Genomic DNA, 15,333 nt, shown 5'->3' on the forward strand with positions numbered 1-15,333 from the left:
CGGGCACCTCCTTGCCTCCGCAGCTCTTCCACCGCATCGGCAACGCCGTGGCCAACCAGTTCTGGGCCGCCAACGTGCCGCCCAGCGAGGCCATCACGCCGGCGAGCGGCAGCGAGGACAGGCGGCGCTTCCTCGTCGCCAAGTACCGGGAGGGCAAGTACCGCCGCTACCACCCGCTCTTCGGCAACCAGGAGGAGCTCGACAGGGTCAGTCGCTTCGGGGGCCCCCRGGGACGGGACGAGCGCCGAGCGGCGCGGAGCATCCCGGGATCCCTCTCCCGCGGCTCAACTTCTCCCGGGGCCGCATCTCCCTGGCTTGGGGACGGTGCTGGAAGAAGAGCCCGGGTGCCGCGTCACGGGGTGAAGCCTCCCTTGCAGCACGTGGAGGACGAGCGGGGCAGGGTTGTAGCATCTCTCGTGGGTGTCCTGCTGCCCTGAAAATACAGCTCCAGGGGTTGCTGCTCCTCCTGAGCATGGGGACAGGAGCGGGGGCTGGTGGCACCCAGGTCCCACCACCCCGGCGCCCAGCCCAGCTGCACCTGCGGCCGGCAGGGCTGGTGGTCGAGGCCCCGCGGTGCTCGGGCGAGCGGTGGCGACTGCCACCGGGGCTGGAGGGGTTCAAGCCATGGAGATGCCAGCAAGGCACCTGCCGTAGCTGGGAATGGCATCAGGAGGAGGCAGCTCGGAGCTTTCTCCCGGGTGGAAACRGTGCGCAGGCGATCGCGGGACGCCCCGGTGGCAGCATCTCAAGGCGCTTTTGCAAAACCTCCGTCCCCCGTCCCGCGCCGTGCTCCCCTGCGCGACCCCCTCCCCCGCCCCGCCGCGGCCCGCGTCGCACCGGCGCGTTCGCACCGGAGCCGGAGGCGCGCCGGGGCCGCGGGGACTCGCGTGTGGGCTTGTTTGTTTTCCTGCTCCGGCGAACCCATCGGCCCGCCCCGCCGCCGGATGACTTCATCCCGGCTCCTTAAGGGAGGGATTCAGCACCGAGCCAGCTCCAAACTTTCTCTCCCCCGCTTCAAGCCTCCTTTTGTCCTGCCTCGGCTTTCGGCCGCCGATGCGCCGCCCCGGCGGTGGCGGTGGCAGCGGCGGCGGCGGCGGCTCCGGCAGCCCTCGTCCTCACCGGGCGCCCCGCGCTCTCCGCCGCAGGCCCTGTGCGCCGCCGTCACCACGGGGGACCTGGCCGAGACGCAGGCGCTGGTGTTCTGCGGGGCGGCGGTGAGCTGCGCCACGGGCGACCCCGGCTGCCCCACGCCGCTCGCCCTGGCCGAGCGCAGCGGCCAGCGCCTCCAGATGGAGTTCCTGCTCCACAACAGGACCTCAGGTACCGCGAGCCCCCCCGGCGCCCCGCGCTGCCCCGTGCAACGTTGCACCCGGCGCTTCTTGGCGAGGCGCAGGCAGCTTTCGAGCCCTTTCCCTCCTCGAGGTGTTTCCCCGGCGCCGGGCTGCTTTTCCTGCTCRGCACGGCGCCGGGCGCAGCAAAACGGGAGCTGCCGCTCCGCCGAGTTTTGGGTTTTGGGACAGAGCAGCTTTTTATCCCCCAACGCTCGGCTGCAACCTAGCCCCGAAACCAAAATACCAGGGCAAAACCGCAGGAATCCGGGAGTCTGGGGGATTCCTGAGCCTGGAGCCGTCCTCACCTCCTGCTCCTCCTCCTCCTGCTCCTCCTTCTCCTCCTCCGGGCTCTCTCCCTCCGGCCGGCCCGCAGCCCTGGCTGTTTTGCAGCCTTGTTGCGAGACGAGGCTGCAGCCGAGGACTTTGCTGCAGATGCCGGGTGGGGGGGTCCTCGGGGCTGGGCTGCCCCTYGCCTGTGTCCCTGCAGCTTTGCTTTTCCCGGGGTCCACTGGGAAATCCCTGGGGATGCCCAGGAGCTCGGTCGGGCCACGGGAGCGGGCACGGCGCGGAGAGGGTGGGATCGCGCCGGGAGAGCATGGACTGCTGCGGGCAGGAGCGTGCCACGGGATGGGCATCTGGGGCCGGCCAGCGGCTGCGAGCATCGCTGCAAGCATTGCCGCGAGCATCGCCGCGAGCGTCGCCGCCGCTGCCGCCGCGTGCAGGCTTCCCGCCGCGGCTGGCTCCTGCCCAGGAGGGGCCCGGCCCCGCGGTTTTGGATGCGCCAGGGCAAAAGAGGTGGAGGGAAGCAGCTGCAGCGCGGCCGCCCGTGGGAAGCGGAGAAACCYGAGCGCCCTGAGGTCATCGGGCCGCTTTCCCGGCCGGCGGCGGGGCGCTGCCAGAGGATGGACCTCCCTCGGCCCCGGCGCGGGGGGGAAGCTGGCGGGGCGACCTGGCGCGTCCGTGCGTCCCCAGGAGGGGACAACGGGACGGTATCCCCCCCCCCCACCTTCCGACGCCGCGGAGGCTGGGGAGGCGTCCGTCGCGCTGYGTCCGGGGGCCGTTCCCGCAGGGATGCTGAGCCCGGCTCCCCCGCGCGTTCGCAGAGACGCCGCGCCTGGAGGCGGGCAGCAGCGGGGAGAAGCACTACTCGGTGCTGCTGCCCTCCGTCACCCACCACGGCTTCCTCTACAAGACGCCCTCCATGGCCAAGCCCGTGGGAGAGCGGAAGGGCCTGGAAGGTGAGCAGGCGCTGGGAGAAGCTGCCGGGGATGGGGAGGGGATCGCACCGGCCTCGCCGCGGCTCGGCGCGCGGTTGGGCTCAGCCCGCCGGCGCTGCTGCAGCCGAGCGCCCTGCCTGTGCCGCGCAGAGTTCAGCCGCCGCTGGTGCACGCTGCAGGACGGCGTCTTCAGCTACTACGAGAACGACCGCAACGCCGTGCCCAACGGCGAGATCAAGGCGGAGGAGATCGTGTGCCTGGTGAACAACCCGCCCCACGCTCACGGGTACGGCCGGGACGGCGCCGCGGCGCTGCACCCTCCGGCGCCCGGCTCCCGTGCGTGGAGCCCGGGCGGGCGGGATGTCCCCGTCACCCGTGCAGCCTCCTCTTCCTCCCTCCGCAGGATCGAGAGCACCTTCGAGGTTTACATCGAGTCGGAGAGGCTCTAYCTGTTTGGGCTGGACAGCCCCGATGCTGTTCGGGAATGGCTGAAGTCCCTCGCCAAGGTAGCGGCCCCCGAGGTTCCCGGTTTGGTGGGATGCAGGCACCCGGCTCCCCGCTGCCGGTGGAGGAGCTCGGGGTGCCGGCGGTGGCGGTGCAGCACCAGCACCGACGCGGCCCCTCGTCTCCCCCCACCCCGGCCTCAGTCGTTCGTGCCGCCCCGCGCGGAGGAGCTGCTGAGCCACGACTTCGAGCGGATCGGCCGGCTGCACTACAAGGGCGGCCTCAACCTGGAGCGGGCCAAGGAGGGCTGGTTCGCCCTCGCCGGCTCCACGCTCCACGTCTGCTTCGGCGACGGCGACCGCGAGGAGCCCCTCCACCTGCGCAAGCTGCAGGAGCTCTGTACGTGCCGCGGCCGAGGCGCGCGGCATCCCTCGGGGCGGGAGGGACCGCAGGAGGTCCGGGATGCAGCTCCTGCTCCCGGCAGGGTCCGTGAGGGGACCAAACCAGGTCTCTCAGGGCTTTGGGCAGTCTGGTTGCGAGCAGCAACCGGTAGGGCTCTGGTAGCCGCTGCTCCGGCGTCCTCGGCGCTCAGGGTGCCTCCGTGGGATGCGATGCAGCCAGCGCTTTCCCCTGCGGCTGGGCCATCCCCAGCTCTTCCTCCTGCCCATCATCTTCCCTGTCCTTGGGAAGCCACTGCTCCTCTTCACCTCGACTGGTGCAGGCGCTCGGGGAGGGGGCCGAGGGCGACCCCCCCGTGCCACCTAGGGTTGACGAGGTCTCCGCTTCCCCTTCGCAGCCATCCAGGGAGACAACGAGGTGCTGGTCCTGGTGGAGAGACGGAGGTAAAAGCACAGCCGGCTTGGAGCGTGGCTGGGAATTAGACCCCCTTCCACCCTCCAAAACATCAACCCTGCCCAAGCCCACCCTTGTCCTTGGACGCCTTCACCCTGCCCACCCCAGCGAGGGAGCCCGGACCACCCGGTCGGGGCCGTCCCGGGGCTCGGCGGGGCGTTGGGTCACCCCCCGGCTGAGCGCGGCCCCCCCCGGTCGCCGGCAGGACGCTGTACATCCAGGGCGAGAGGAAGCTGGACTTCCTGGGCTGGGTGCACGCCATCCGGAGGGCGGCGGGCAGCGCCGGGGACACCTTGTCGGAGCAGCAGCTCACGGAGGCGGACGTCCCGCTCCTGGTGGATAGGTGCATCGACTACATCACGCAGTGCGGTACGTGGCCGGGGGCCGGCGGCGGCGTTCGGGTGGGCTCAGCCGGCTGCAAGAAGAGCGGGGGGGGGGGGGGTGTCCCCCATCATCGCTTTGCGCTGGCGGTGCGCTTCCTAGACGGGTCACGGTCRGTCTGAGCCCTGACTCGCTCGTGACACGCGCTGCCCTCCCTCCCCGAGAGTGCACTCTGAGCTCCCCGGGGATTTCGGGGGCGGCGGGTTGGCCCCAGCCCCGCGCTCTGGGAGGAGCTGGCAGCACTGGGAGCACCTGCAGCGTGGTGGGGGGGCCATCTCGGTGCTGGCTCCCGACCGCGGCCTCACCGCCGGCCAGGGTTGACCTCYGAGGGCATCTACCGCAAGAGCGGGCAGAACTCCAAGACCACCGGCCTCCTGGAGATGCTGCGCAAGGACGCCCGCAGCGTCCGCCTCAAGGAGGGCGAGCACCAGGTGGACGACGTCTCCAACACCCTCAAGCGCTTCTTCCGCGAACTCGGCGACGGGCTCTTCACCAAGCGCTGGAGCCAGGACTGGCTACGAGCCACCGGTGAGGACGGAGGGAGCCCGGCGAGGCTGGAGGCGGCGGGAGATGGTGGGCTGCTGCTCCCCGGCTTTGCTATGGACCAGCTGCATGGCCTTGGCAGAGTCGCTCCTCCTCCCCTTGCCCCCTTGCACGGCTCTTTGCAGCCAGCTGCTGCCTTCATGCAAAGCCTGCCTGGGCGTCCGGGGGCTGTTGAACCTCTCGGGGGTGCGGAGAAGCCACATCTGGGCCCCACATGCTTCCCGGGGCCGGCTCGGCGGTGGCCCCGTCCGCAGGGAGTCAGAGCCGCCCCGCTCGCCCCGTGCTCCCACGCACCCGAATGCCGGAGCCGGGCGCATCCAGCTGCAAAACACCTGCGAGCGGCGGCGGGGCGGCGAGCGGTGGGGGGGACACCTTCGGGAACTGCGTCGCTCCCCGCTTTTACGCCCGCCCCGCCGCCTTCTTGCGGTAACTGCCCCCGTCCTCCCCGTCCCTCTCTGCAGCGCTGGAGGACGAGGAGGAGAAGATCGGCGAGTACCGGCGGCTCCTGAACAGCCTGCCCGCCGTGAACAGGGCCACGCTGAAGGCCCTCATCAACCACCTCTTCCGGTGAGGAGGACGCCGACGGCCGGTCCGGGGCACGGTGGTGCCATGGATCCGCTTCCCTTGCAGATGCCGGGGGTCTCCTGGGGAGGCTGAAACGGGAAGGAAAGCCCCCTTCCCTCTGGCTTTTCCCCCAGCAAGGAAAGGATGGGGATTTAGGGTCAACTTGGGGCTTGGCCCAAAGCTGAGCATCGTCCCGGCCCAGGGGGAGCGTTGCCCGTTGGCCAGGCTGAAGGGGGGTCTTGGGGCAGGAACACGCTTCGAACCATAACAGGGTCCCATGTGGGTCCCTGCACAGGGTCCAGCGCTTCTCCGGAGACAACCAGATGAACACACACAACCTGGCCATCGTCTTCGGGCCCACGCTCTTCCAGACGGATGGGAAGGACTACAAGGCGGGCCGCGTGGTGGAGGACCTCATCAACCACTACGTGAAGATCTTTAACGTAGGTTTGACTCCCTCGGGCCCTGCTACGCGCTGTTGGCTCTGTAGAGGGATGCTGTAGGAGGCCTGGCTCTGATGGCACCTGGTCAACTCTGAACCAGGCCAGTATTTGAACACATTGAAAGTTCATACCAGCTCCTGGCTCACTGCAGGGAGGCGACTTTCCAGGGGACAGGCTGGGCTCAAGGGGAGACCGTGAGAGGAAGAAAGTGGGTGCACTCCTGCAGAAGTCTCTTTGGAGACAAGTGGAGGGTGGGACATGGCCCTGCAAGTCTTGGAGAGAGCGTGGAGGCTGGTGGGCAGAAGTGCCCTGGGGACCAGCCTGTGCTTCTGCAATGAAATTTAGGGGTCTTCTGGTCACCACTTGTGGTTCCGAGTTGGGGATGCAAGGAGGGATTTCTCTACCAGCTCTGGTCACTCTCTGGGCTCYTCTTCCTTGGCAGGTCAACGACCAAGAGATGAAGAAGCAGCAGGACGAGATCACAGCCATCATGAAGATGCGGGAGGCGGCGTCCAGCGGGATGCAGGTGGGTCCGCGGCACGGGGGGTCCTTCCCGTGGCATCCTCTTCCATGTGATCGTCTGCAGGGGCTCCGGCGCATCGCTGGTCCCACGTGCGTGCCTGTGCTCTCCTCCGGGGAAATCCCTTCTCCACTACGTTCCCATCTTCTTGCAGYCCTGGGGAAGCTCATCTGTCCCCCCCTAACCCTGGTCCCTGCGTCCCCTCTCGCATCTCCCGGCTCGGGGTCCCCCCTAAGGGGGGGCTGCTTGGGTGCCAGGAGCGTGGGAGAGCAGAATGGAGTGGTGGAAGGGCCGGTCGGAGGTGGAGAACGGAGCCGTGTGCCGGTGCACGTGGGGACGCGTGGGGCGGATGGGTTAGCTTGCGCGTGGGGAGCTGCGGGCTAAAGCGCCTCCCGCTGCCTTCCAGCAAGCCGGCGACTTCATCTGCACCGTGTACCTGGAGGAGAAGAAGACCGAGGCAGAGCAGCACGTCAAGGTGTGTGGCCGGCGCGGGAGGGAGGGGGGCGCGGAGGGGGCAGCAGGGACGGGGCTGGCGAGCGGCCGGTTGGTGACCGGAGCTTTCGGAGAGGCGGCGGGAGCCGCGGACGGCGCAGGGTGCCGCTCCGCTCGACCGCGGGGCGACACCGCCGGTCCGCTCCGTCCCCCCTCAGATCCCGGCGACGATGACGGCCGAGGAGCTGACCTTCGAGATCCTGGACCGGAGGAAAATCGTCATGAAGGAGAAGGACTATTGGAGCTGCTTYGAAGTGAACGAGAGGGAGGAGGCAGGTGGGTGCGGGACGCGACGGGGACGGGTTCGCCGGGAGGAAGGAAGGCTCCCGCGGCGCGGGGCGATGCCGGGACGGGACCCGGGCGCGCGGGAGGACGCTGGCTCCGGCGCCGCGGCGGGGGCCGGTGGCTCGGGCCAGGACCGGCTGTGCAGCGCCCCGCCGGGCTCCGCGTGCTGGCCGCCCGCCCGGGCACTTGGACGCCTCCAGCTGCAGCTGGGCTCCCCGGGGGATCTTCGAGACATCTGCCTGCATCTTCAGGGTTTTAAATGCTTGGCTGGGACGTCTGGATGCTCCTGCCGCCCGCGGGAGCATCCCTGGGGATACGGTGTCCGTAGCCAGGAGCAAGCGAGGGCAGGATCAGCCCTCTGCCCCCACRACCCGCCTGCCCGCTTGCAGTCCCTCGGGGTCACCGAGTGCCCTGGGCTCTTCCTTGGGAGAAATGTGAGACGTTTTAGTCCTCACCAAACCCAAACAAACAAATTCAGCCTCGGCGATGCCTCCCCGCCCCTTGCCTCCTCCGTGGTGGGGTGGTACCGGCGTCTCCCCTCGGCTCCCGGGGTGGGCGGCCGTGCCGAGCGCGGGAGCTGCCTCCAGCCGGGGCGAAGCGCCGGACGGGACCGCAGGGAGCCTGCGCTCGGCCGCGGCTAAGCTGGTGACCACCCAGCCCTTAAAAGCAATCTCTGCAAGGTCTAAAATTAGTCCAAGACCGAACAGTCGTGTATTTACTCTTATGAAACACTTTTCTTATGAAATTCTTCCCTCGCCCTTTGCTTCCACGGGAATGTGTCCGTACGAGAATACCTACGTGCATACTTTRCCGGTACAAGTGCAAGTTACATATTTGCACGCAACGCGGCAAAATATGTTTGCAATCGCTCCATGATCCCCGTCCAGGGTCTGAGAGTCCCCGCCGGCCCCATGCCGCCGGCCGGAGCCACCTCCCTAGGGGACCATTAGCAGCGGCAGCACCATGAAGTGGTTAAACCGTGACRGTGGTGCACGGTGGGCCTGGTGCTGGGGCAGGCGGGGATCGTCCCGTGGTGGCTCCTGGCAGGCGCGTGTTGACCCCCGCGGCGGGTGCCAGCCCCGGGGGGGGCGATGCCGACCCCTTTCCTCCCTCCCTGTGCAGAGCGGCCCTTGCACTACTCGGAGAAAGTCCTGCCCATTTTGCACGGCCTGGGGACGGAGAGCTACCTGGTGGTGAAGAAGCAGATGTCCATGGAGCACATGCTCATCTACCTCGGTGAGGGAACGGCCTCCCCCAGGGCTCGGAGCCGGGGCGCAGGGGCAATGCCGGGTCCCGGATGGGCCTCCCGCAGAGAAACCCCCTGGGGTTTGCATGCAACCCCTCTGCGGGGTCCGGCTGCGCGCCGTGCCCTGCCGTGGGGGCCTGTCCTCCCTCTCCGGAGCTGCTCCAACGTGTCCCCCCCCCGCTGCCTCCCAGCCAGCAGAGTCGGCGACTGCAAACACGGCATGATGAAGTTTCGGGAGGAGAGGAACCTGCTGGGGCTCGGCGTGAGCACGGGCTTCCACGACCGCTACTTCATCCTCAACCACAGCTGCCTGCGGCTCTACAAGGAAGTGCGGGTGAGCTCCGCAGGGYGCCGCTCCCGGCCCTTCCCGGCCGTGCCGAGAGCCTTGCACGGACGCGGCGCGTCCCCGTCCCGGGTTGCGTTGCGCAGGCTGGCGCAGGCGCACCCCGCGGCACCGCTGCCTCCGTTCCCCATCCCCGCGGAGCRAGGCCCCAAGCCGCGGGCGCTTGCAGGGCAGGGCAGGGCAAGGTCTCCTGGCGAGACGGGTCCCCCTCGCCTCCGGCTGCGGCACGTCCTCGGTGCCCGGCTTAACCCCGTCCTCTGTTAAACAGAGCCTGAAGCAGCGGACCCYCCCCTTGGAGAGCGTAAGTAGAGGAGCGTGCTGAGCGCAGCCGGACGAGCGCGCAGGGGCTCCCGGCGCCCTCTGCCCTTACAAGTCTGCCCAGGGTCAATCCCAAATCCAAGCCCGAAAGTCGCTGGCCTGGCTGCACGTGCCGACCCAGGCGGGTTTATCCTGCCTGGGAGCTGCATCTTCCCCCCCACCCCGGCCACATCGGGGCGGTGGCGGCTTGGCGAGGCAGCYGGCGAAGCGGGGTGATGGTTGGCGCGCCAGCCCCCTCTCCGTTAGCCCTGGGGACCGCCCGGCTCGCGGGGCCAACGCTCCCGTCATCCGGGTTCCTCCGGTCYGGGAGCATCCCAGCTCTCTGCTCCTGCTAGCGGGGAGCTGCCACGCGGCTGTGGGCGCTCATCCTGCTCGGAGAGGGATGCTCTCGCTCCCTGGGCGCGTGCAGAGCTGGAGAGACTGGGTTGCACTGGTCCGGGGAGCAAGGAGCAACCCCTGCTGCCTGCAAGGAGGAGAGGGGCTGAGGCTGGTGCTGCCATCGCGTGGGCATTGGATCGGGCTCTTGTAAGACTCGCAGCTTGCACGCGAGCGCAGGGCTTGCCGCAGGCTCGCCGCTGCTTTCTGGATGTGACCTTAATGGCTCCATCTGGTGCATTTTTGGTGCAAGAAAATGCTCTGAAGCTCCGCTGCGAGGCACGGACGGGAGCCGCGGGGCAAGGGGAGCCACGTTGTCCCCGCGGCCACGCAGAGGCTCTGGGCAGGCTGCGAACGGGGCAGCTCCTGCTCTCCGGGGCGCTGGGGCCGTTCCCAGCAGAGGCTTTTGCCAGGCCACGGAGCGCGGGCTCAACACCCAGCCGACTAGACCCCCCACCTGGCTGCTGCACCACGGGATCCCGAGCGCAAGCCGGGCATTAGGCATTTCCCCCGGCCCGCGGGACGCTGCTCGAGGTGCACGGGTGGATGCACGGGCACCGCTCGGCCCCGCGGGCTGGTGCCCGGAAGGTGTGCCGCTGCYCGCCCGCATCCCCGAGCAGCCTCCCGCCGCCGCGGGACGCTGGCGGGAGATGCCGTGCCGCTGCCAGCGTTGCTCGCTCCGCACGGGGCCGTGCGTGCTTTGCTTTTCCGCAAAGGCGTGGGGGCTGGCCGGTGCCCTGCGCTCAACTGCTTTGCGAGCGCGCGTTGCCTTTCCGCGGGTGCGAGGTTGCAGCAGCGCAGCAGCTCAGAGCCGGCCCCGCGTGACCCGGCGCTGCTCAGACGCCCCAGCGTTTTCCCAGCTGCACGCGACGCTTGGATCCGAGCCTGCTCTTCCCCGTGTGCTTTGGTGGCACTCCGGGGCAGTGGCCTGCGCCGAGCAGAGCCACCCCGCGGGCTGTGACACAGGCAGGGGTAGGAGCGGTGGCGACGTGGCCGGTGGCAACGTAGAGCTCAGGGATGCAGGGCGCGTGCTGGTCCCYGCCGTGCCCGGGAGCGAGTGGCCCTGAGCAGCCAGGCTGCGGCGACGGGTTCGGCGGTGCCGGTGGCCCCGCAGCCCCCCCCCAACGCCTTGCCGGGACCCTGTCTCTCCCCAGAGCCACAAGCCGGAGAAGGAGTGGCCCATCAGGAACCTGAAGGTCTACCTGGGGATCAAGAAGAAGCTTCGCCCACCGACGTGGTGAGCGGCCGCTGGGGGTCCCAGGCACGGGGCTGCTCTGGGTGCCGGGGGGACGAATCTGGACCCTGGGGAGCAGAGCAGCTGCCAGCGCCTGCTTTGGGGACAGGGACRGGGATGGGGACGGTGGCTGGGACGCGGCTGCTGTCGGCCTTGCCGCTTGCCACCAGATGTCAGAGCAGCCTCGCCGCATGCGAGCTGCTGCTGCTGCAGACATCCGGCGGGTCCGGGCAAGGGAGGCGGCGCCGCGCAGCRTGGCGCGGACCCTCCGTCCGGGTGCACGTCCCACAGAAACCCATGCGGCGCCGAGAGGCCACAAATGCGCGTGGGGACGGCCACGCTGTGCTGCGGGTGGGGGAACACGGGTGGGAGTGCGTGCACACAAGTGTGCGCGTGTGCATGTGCCCGAGCATGTGCCCATGCATGTGTGTCAGTGTGTGTGTGCATGCAAGAGTGTGTGTGCATGCAGGTGTGTGTGCACATGCAAGTGTGTATGTGTGCACATGCACATGAGCACATGCACGTTTGTGTGCRCATGCAAGTGAGTGTGAGTAGCAGCAAAGGCTTGCTGGGAAGCTTCAAAAACATTTTCTTAACAGCTGCAATATATTGTGGGGAGGCAAATGTGTGCGTGCAAGTGTGTGCGTGCATGTGTGTGTGTGTGTGCATGCCTGTGAGTATGTCCGTGTGTGCGCATTCAAGAGCATGTGCATGCATGCCTGTGTGTGTGTGTGCACGCATGCAAGCATACGTTCCAGAGTGCACGCATGTGCATGCACGTGTGCAAATATGTGTGCATGCATGTGAGCGTGCCTTCCAGAGTGTGTGTGTGTGTGTGTGTGTGTGTGTGTGTGTGTGTGAATGTGTGCACGGCTGTGTGTGCGTGCATGTGCGTCTGTGCACGTGTGGAGCTGGCACTGCTGCCCGTGCACGAGCCAGTCCAGCGGTGCCCGCCTGGCTGCGGGAGGAGCAGGAGCGAGGGCAGAAGTCTGGCGCATATGCAGCCACGCAGAGGGTGGGAGGTGGCAGAATGTGACCGCGAAACCAATGCCGCGGTCAGAAAGGCCGGCTTGGGTAGCGGTGTCTGCGAGGGGCCTTCTGGTTTGCAAACTGGTGCAAAATGGGAAGGAACCAGAGCTGTTGCCAGTGGCTTTACTAGCCCTGAATCGCTATGTAGTGCTGCATCAGGCTGTCAAATCCCCGATGCACGCGCTGGCTGCGGCTGTGTTTCAGTGACAGGTGAACTTTCCAAAGCGCAGGCATCAAATGCTGCACAAAGCCATTTGGGAGATGATGACAAAATGCCTCCCCTCCGTTGCTGTCATCCCTGGGGATGAGGCAGGTTCTCAGCCAAGGCTGTGGGGCCACCTGGTCGCTCTGAGAGCACAGAGCCCAGGGGAAGCCCCGATGGAAACTGCCCTGTGTGCCCGGCTGCACGGGGCTGCGGGTGGCTCGCAGGAATGTGGTAGATCGCAGGGATGCAGGGGGTCTGCAGGAATGCAAGAGGATCACAGGGATGTAGGTAGATCGCAGGGATGCAGGTGGCTCGCAGCAATGCTGTGGATCTCAGGGATGCAGGTGGCTTGCAGGGATGCAGGAGGATCACAGGGATGCAGGTGGCTTGCAGGGATGCAAGAGGATCACAGGGATGCAGGAGGATCACAGGGATGCAGGTGGTTTGCAGGGACGCAGGAGGATCTCAGGGATGCAGGGGGCTTGCAGGGATGCAGGAGGACCTCAGGCACGCAGGAAGATCTCAGGGATGCAGGTGGTTTGCTGGCATGCAGGTGGCTTGCACGGATGTAGGAGGATCACAGGGATGCGGGCGGTTTGCAGGGATGCAGGGGATCACAGGGAGGTAGGTGGTTTGCAGGGATGTGGGGGAGGATCACAGGGATGCAGGTGGCTTGCAAGGATGCGGGTGGCTTGCAGGGATGTGGGTGGTTGCTGGGATACTTCTTAACGCGGAGCTCTTGGAGCTAAGGGCAGAGGAGGCCTGGGAGACTGGTCTTCATCTTCTCGCCTCTCTCCTTCCAGCTGGGGTTTTACGGTCTTCTACGAAAACGAGAAGCACGAGAAGCAGCAATGGTAAGGAAGGGGRGGACACGGGGGGTGCTAAAGGCGCAGACGCCGCAGGGGATGCTCGCCGGCCTCCTGCCCTCGGTCTTCCTCGGAGCAGCTCAGCTCCAGCAGGAGCCTTTTGGGAGCCACCCGCGGTGGGGACGAGCTGCTCTCAGGTCCCCGCAACACCAGCAGCCGCGCTGACCCGGGCTCCCCCCCCCACCACCACCACCCCGCGCTCCGTCTGCCTGCGCCTCCGCCTGCCCCCGCTCCGGGGGCTCCCGTGGGAGGTTGGCAGCAGCAGACGCGGGATGTCATCCGCTCGCTAATGAGCGTGTCAGGGAATCTGTCATCCGCGCACCGCTGGATTGCCGTGAAATCCTCGCAACACCCACTCGCTTCCCCCGGCCCGGCAGCCAGAAAAGCTTCCTAGCACCCGGTTAAAAATAGGCGCGATCCGGAGCGGCGCTCGGGGCCCCGGCACCGGGCAAAGAGGGGCTGAGCATCCTGCGGCGCTCACGGGCCCCGCGTTCCCGCAGGTACCTGTGCTGCGACACCCAGGCGGATCTGCGGGAATGGTTCGCCACCTTCCTCCACGTGCAGGTACGGGATGGGGAAAAGGGGYTGTTTGCCCCGGAACGGAGCATCCCGCCCCGGCATCCCGCTCCGGGAGCTACGTGCCGGCATCCCGAGCTGGAGGACGTGCCGGGATGCTGAGGACCGAGGAGCCCTGATAGGCGCAGCAGGGCTTCGAGGTGCCCGTCTCGGCGCTGCCCCGTCCTCACCGTTTTGCYCCCCGCTTCGTCCGCAGCACGGCGGGGCCGTGTGGCCCTCGGAGAGCTCCAAGGTGCGGGCGGCGCGGCCGCAGCAGGACTCCAGGTTGGGTAACATCTCTCTCATCCCGCTGCGCGGCAATGAGAGCGAGATGAGGAACAGTGTGGCCGCTTTCGCTACTGACCCGCTAACCGTGAGTGACGGCCGCTCGCCCGCGGTCACGCTCAGGATTTCTTTTTTTTTCCCCCCCCCCCATCCCGTAACGGGCTCGTTGCTCTCTCAAATTTCGCCCGGGCCGCGGGGCAGCTCCCTGCCCTGTTCCCGCGCTGCGGGCGAGAGCCGTCCGGCCGGGGGCTGTTGCAGGCTGCCGATGTCCCAGCTGCCGGCAGCAGCCGTGGGGAATCTCACGCTCTTGCTCGAGCCACAAGGACCCACGGTGCAGCCGGTGTCCCGGCTTGGGAGCGCGGTGCTGCTCCGAGCCGGCTCGTCCGGCCGGGGGGATCCTTGTTGCTGTTATAAAACTGGTGGGAACCCGGCGCCCCGGGGCAGAGCCGAGGGCGAGCGAGGTTGCGTGTGTGTGTCCCCACCCCGGTGCAACGGCACCGTGCCGGCGCATCCCCCAGGTTTATAACCGCGGCGGAAGCGGGCGCCCGCTCCGGCTTCTCCGGTGGCTCTGCTTTGCGGCAGCGTGCCGGCGGCGCCGGCGGCTCCTCGCGGATGGCTCGGCATGGGGATGCCGGGTCTCCTCGGGTTGCAGAGCCGGGGGCAACCCCCCGGGCGGCGGGCACGGGGGGGGGGGGGGGGGGGGGGGTGCCGGGGGGCTAACCGGGGGCCGCTCTGCTCTCTCCTTGTCCCCAGCTCCTCCGAAACGTCTGAGCTGGAAGCCTGACGCCTCAGGTGGGTGCAACGGGGCGGAGGGCACCCCGGCGCGGGGACGCGGGGACGCGGGGCCCGTGCACGCACCCGCTGCGTCTTGCAGCATCCCGCGTCTTGCAGCATCCCGTGCTCCCCCCGGCGAGGACGGCAGCCGGCCTTCGTCCCCTCCGCTCACCGCTCGCTCTGCCCTCGCGCCCGCAGGTTTGCCGCAGGCGGGGAAGCRCTCCGGGGGAGCTCCCGCCTTCCTGAGCCTCTCCGGTTGGAAACCGCGCGTCCCGCCAAGGCAATGGAGCTTGCCGCCGCCCCGGCGCCGCGGGATGCAGCCGGGTCCGGGTGCCAGGAGCAGCAGCCCCCCCCCCCGTGTCTCTGCGCCTGGCCGGCCCCCCGGGTCCCCCGGGGAGGTAGCAGGCAGGACGGGGCAGCGGGACGGGCCCTGCTTCCCGGCACCTACTCTCTTGTGAATATTAAACTTTTTTGGGAAAACAGGGCGGAAGCATCCAGGTCTTTGCTGGCAACGTGGGGATGGAGGCACGAGGGTGCACGTGGGGGGGATCCCACCGCCCTTCCGGGCTTCTGGGCCGGGACGGAGGCAAATAAGCTGGTTTCTGGGGCTTTTGCACTAAACGGTGGGGCTGGAGAGGCAGGGTGCCGCGGCAAGGGCGAGGGCCAGCCTGGGAATGCCTTCCCTTCCCTTCCCTTCCCTTCTCTTCCCTTCCCTTCCCTTCCCTTCCCTTCCCTTCCCTTCCCTTCCCTTCCCTTCCCTTCCCTTCCCTTCCCGGGGGGCAGAGGAGCTGCGTGCTGCCGCCTGCCCATGGGCGGCATAAACGCACCCACCCAGCGAGGACAAAAAGCAAAATTGTCCCTGCTGCAAGACGGGGGCCAGGCAGGATGCGGCCCCGCTCCTCCTGCAGCTGGGATTGGCACCCTGCACGGGGAATATGTGCATGCATGCGGGCACGAGAGTATGTGTGCAAGTGTGTGCATGTGCGTGTGTGCACCTGCATGTGCAAGAACATGTGTGCATGCATGTGTGT

At 67.9% G+C, this 15,333-nt stretch overlaps 1 protein-coding gene across 3 annotated transcripts in view; it reads left to right on the forward strand.

Moving 5' to 3' along the window:
• The window catches only part of ARAP1 (ArfGAP with RhoGAP domain, ankyrin repeat and PH domain 1), a 34,611-nt gene extending 19,825 nt beyond the window's left edge, over positions 1-14,786 (forward strand). Inside the window, exons 12-34 of one of the 3 annotated variants that reach the window (XM_026079273.1) lie at positions 24-206; positions 1,146-1,320; positions 2,435-2,569; positions 2,699-2,834; positions 2,952-3,054; positions 3,196-3,391; positions 3,789-3,834; positions 4,050-4,213; positions 4,541-4,753; positions 5,230-5,335; positions 5,628-5,775; positions 6,218-6,301; positions 6,702-6,770; positions 6,946-7,063; positions 8,195-8,308; positions 8,510-8,652; positions 8,930-8,962; positions 10,509-10,591; positions 12,626-12,676; positions 13,189-13,252; positions 13,461-13,616; positions 14,282-14,320; positions 14,501-14,786. In XM_026079273.1, the coding sequence (XP_025935058.1) occupies positions 24-206; positions 1,146-1,320; positions 2,435-2,569; positions 2,699-2,834; positions 2,952-3,054; positions 3,196-3,391; positions 3,789-3,834; positions 4,050-4,213; positions 4,541-4,753; positions 5,230-5,335; positions 5,628-5,775; positions 6,218-6,301; positions 6,702-6,770; positions 6,946-7,063; positions 8,195-8,308; positions 8,510-8,652; positions 8,930-8,962; positions 10,509-10,591; positions 12,626-12,676; positions 13,189-13,252; positions 13,461-13,616; positions 14,282-14,299 (2,538 nt within the window). In that variant the 3' untranslated portion in view covers positions 14,300-14,320; positions 14,501-14,786. The other 2 variants (XM_026079274.1, XM_026079275.1) reach the window with 2 other exon arrangements.
• Positions 14,787-15,333: the final 547 nt, after the last annotated feature.

The sequence above is a fragment of the Apteryx rowi genome, unplaced genomic scaffold (genome assembly GCF_003343035.1).
Source record: "Apteryx rowi isolate R43461 unplaced genomic scaffold, aptRow1 scaffold_498, whole genome shotgun sequence".
NCBI classification, from domain to species: Eukaryota; Metazoa; Chordata; class Aves; order Apterygiformes; family Apterygidae; genus Apteryx; species Apteryx rowi.